General features: G+C 48.1%; 1 protein-coding gene across 1 annotated transcript in view; it reads right to left on the reverse strand.

Moving 5' to 3' along the window:
• GJA5 (gap junction protein, alpha 5, 40kDa) overlaps nucleotides 1-1,102 on the reverse strand; it is a 1,241-nt gene extending 139 nt beyond the window's left edge. The window contains exon 1 of the mRNA XM_010139827.1: nucleotides 3-1,102. Within this exon, the coding sequence (XP_010138129.1) occupies nucleotides 3-1,054 (1,052 nt within the window). The 5' untranslated portion in view covers nucleotides 1,055-1,102. The remainder of the gene's footprint in view (nucleotides 1-2) is intronic.
• Between the last annotated feature and the right edge of the window lie 2,381 nt (nucleotides 1,103-3,483).

Below are 3,483 nucleotides of genomic sequence, written 5' to 3' on the forward strand. Positions count from 1 at the left end.
ACCGGCGTTTGTCATTGAAGTAGTTCTCGGGGAAGATGGGTGCTGCACATTCATTGGCCGCCTCTGGATTCTCCACGTAGCTGGACTTAATGAAGGGCCCTTCATCAGCAGCATCCTCCTGGCCATGGACCCTTTCAGTGGCAAAGTTGGCAGTGTTCTGCTGGGTGGCTGTCTTGTTGCTGAATGGGCTGATAAACTTCCCGTTGGGACTTGACAAGCACTGATTAAAATCTGGCGGAGGAGTGTACATCTGAGCCCTTTCTACTTGTGGAGCAGACTCCAGTCTGCCGGGAGCTGTGCTGGGACTGGGTTTGTAAGACCGGGAGCACCTCTCTTTGGCTTTTTTCCAGCCCAAGTGGTACAGCTCGGCCAGACTGAGGAATAAGGAGAGCACTGCCACAGCCAGCATGAAGACGATAAACACGTTCTTCTCTGTTGGACGGGAGACGTAGCAGTTGACGGGGTGAGGACAAGGTGCCCGCTGGCAGACATACAGGGTCTCCAGGAAGATCCCATACAAGACATACTGTCCCACAATGAAGGCCACTTCCATGGCAGTGCGAATCAAAATGCTGTAGACGTAGGTATTCAGCAGGCTGCCCCTGAGTATGATTTTTCCTCCTGATTCATCCCAGCAAGACAGCTCAGCCTTCTCCACCACAGGGCACTTCTGCTGGTAGTATGTGTCACCATTGTTTTTCATCTCCTGGGCCTCTATTTCTGCCTCCTTCATCTTCCTCTTCTCCTCCATGCGCACTGTGTGCATCGCGTGGCCCATGTACACCAGAGATGGGGTGGAGACAAAGATGATTTGGAGGACCCAAAACCGGACATGGGAGATGGGGAAAGCCTTGTCATAGCAGACGTTCTCACAGCCAGGCTGCTGGGTGTCACACATGAAGTCAGACTGCTCATCCCCCCAGGAGGACTCAGCGGCTGTACCCAGCACCAGCATCCGGAAGATGAAGAGCACAGTCAACCAGACTTTCCCCACCACCGTGGAGTGTTTGTGGACCTCCTCAAGGAACTCTCCCAGGAAACTCCAGTCCCCCATTTCTGCTCACCAGGAGGGATGAGAAGTCTTCAAGGAAAAATTTGACACAGCCTCTGTGGAAGAAAACAGAAGAGTGGTTCTAAGGAGGGTTAGGAAATGCCCAACTGGGGATGCATGGAGTGAAATGACTTGTTTTGTGTCAAAGGGATTGTTTTCATTTGACCTGAAACAAATGAGGTCTGGTTTGCTGAAGACTTCGTTTCACGTTTCACATCCACTGAAAAGAGTGTTAGGTTGGGTTTTTTTTTTTTCAGCTGCTGAAACAAAAAGTGATCTTTTTGCATAACCCAACTACAACCTGTTAAACAGGCTGCCAAAACTTTGAGGGTGAGCCATATTTATTCTTGGTTCAGAAAGACTTTCACTGTGATCTGCATATTGCGTCCTCTGTGGAGTGTGTAGTTAAAGCAGCGTTCGTCTATATGCAAACTGCACTCTGGGGAATCCTTAATGGGCCGATCCCCTGGGAGATAAGACTGGAGTCTACAGCTTGGCCTGACCAGTGCCTTGGCACTTTTCAAATGTCACCTTTGTGAAGCACCTTCACTGGCACTTGGAATGTGAATGCTTGCAGCTCGGGGCTTCATATCTGAGCTCAATGCCACCACTGACAGAAGTGCAGAGAAACCCTTCCTGTTGCCCACCTGCCCTTTGACCACAGGTATGGCTTTGGTTTTACAATCTTGCCAGTTGCGAATGTTTTGGGGAGTGTAAGGGCTTTGGTGAGCTGTGCTAGTCCTGTAAACCTAACCTGCTGACACACTCTGTCACGCCTCTCTGAGAGGGAACTGCTGAAAAATCTAAATGGTGGATCTTTCTCCCTTCTCTTTTCCTAATCTCTGAGACAATATTCACAGTTCAAATGCCACAGGCAAAGAAAAAAGCGTCCTTTGAAGTGCCTCCTAAGGACCAGCAGCTCCTGGGAAGTGCTGTTTGGTAGGTCTGATGAGAGGAAATGTTTGGTGGATTGGCAGTAAGATTGCAAAGTGAGGATGTAGCAGAGCTTGCTTCAATTTTGTTTCTGAGTCTGACAGACTGTTTCTGGCCAAGGCACTTAACCTCTAGAGAGTGATGGGTTTAATCCATGTTTTGTGGGGCTCTGTGGGAGTGCTTGAGCAATCATTTGACCCAGTTATACTCACCATACATACCTTCCTAGTGGACTGCAAAGCTCTCCCTTGTGCATAAGTTAAGGGCTAGGTGCTATAAAGTGTGCAGTATTACCTCGGAGATAATACTCTCCCACAGTCACTCTTTTTTAAAATATCCTTTTAATAAATAAATGAAAAAATAATCATCATAATGAAATATTAAAAGCACTAGACAGGGAAAATTGCAAAGCCATAGGGACCAAACTGTTAACTCTTCTTCTTTATTGTCCCTTGTCTTGTATTTAAAAGCCAATTGTTTTTACTGTGCAAAGAACGTCTGTGGAGAGTAGAGAGTGTTAAAAGGTGAAAATTTACTGCAGCAATATTGTGCAGATTTCCTATGAGCAAAAGCTGGGGAACAGATATGCACTTGATGGGGGAACAATATCCCCTCCTCTGGTTATGTGAGTGATATAGTTTAATGTAGCAGCACACACAATGATTTATGCAGTCATTTATTTATATGCAGTGTCTATCTGCAAGGATGGAGGGAAAAAGATCAAAGTTTGGTGCTGCTCAGGACTGCCCTGTGGAAAGGTGAGGATTGCCCGGGTAAGGAGACAGGGAGGTGACCACCTGCTGCCTCACTGCCTGACAGGGAGAAGGGGCATCCAAGGAAGCAAAGGATGGGATTTGGTTCTTTCTGCTTTGGCAGGCATGCTGCAATTGTGCTGATGGAGATCCTGGTAGCTGCTTGGCATAGGCAGAAGCTTTCATCTGCTGCCAGCCCAGAACTGGAAAGCAGTAACACAGTGTCCTGGTTTGAGTCAGAACACAACTAACTCTGTTCAGTGATTTTTACTTCCCAGCTCGGTCTCTGCTAAGTGACGGCACCTTCTGAAGTTAACGGCATGTTTTTGCAGACAGCATTTGCTTCCAGAAGTGATAACACTGGGTGTTTACAGTTACTGCCAGGGACTGGGGTGCAGAAAGGCTCTCGCTTGTACTTGCTCCTGTGCAGACCAAGGTCTCTGTTAAATCCTGTGTGCCATGGTGGGGGTGCAGTAAGTGAGAGGCTGCACCTGCGGGGAGGAGCGGACAGGACAGGTGACCCTAACCTGACCAACAAGGTCAGTTCTATCCCATAGATGTCATCTTCGGTGTAAAGCTGAGGGATCACGAGGGTCAAGATCTCTTCTTCAATGGCCAGTGTCCAAGGAGGGCTCTGTCCATTCTGCCTTTGATCCCAATCAATGCATCTCTGAACCCAGTTCTGGAATCTAACTCCTACATCCAGTTCCCATTCATTGCTGAGTCCAGTCTGGGACTTCCCCAGTG

Source organism: Buceros rhinoceros, unplaced genomic scaffold (genome assembly GCF_000710305.1).
Source record: "Buceros rhinoceros silvestris isolate BGI_N320 unplaced genomic scaffold, ASM71030v1 scaffold17387, whole genome shotgun sequence".
Classification (NCBI taxonomy): domain Eukaryota; kingdom Metazoa; phylum Chordata; class Aves; order Bucerotiformes; family Bucerotidae; genus Buceros; species Buceros rhinoceros.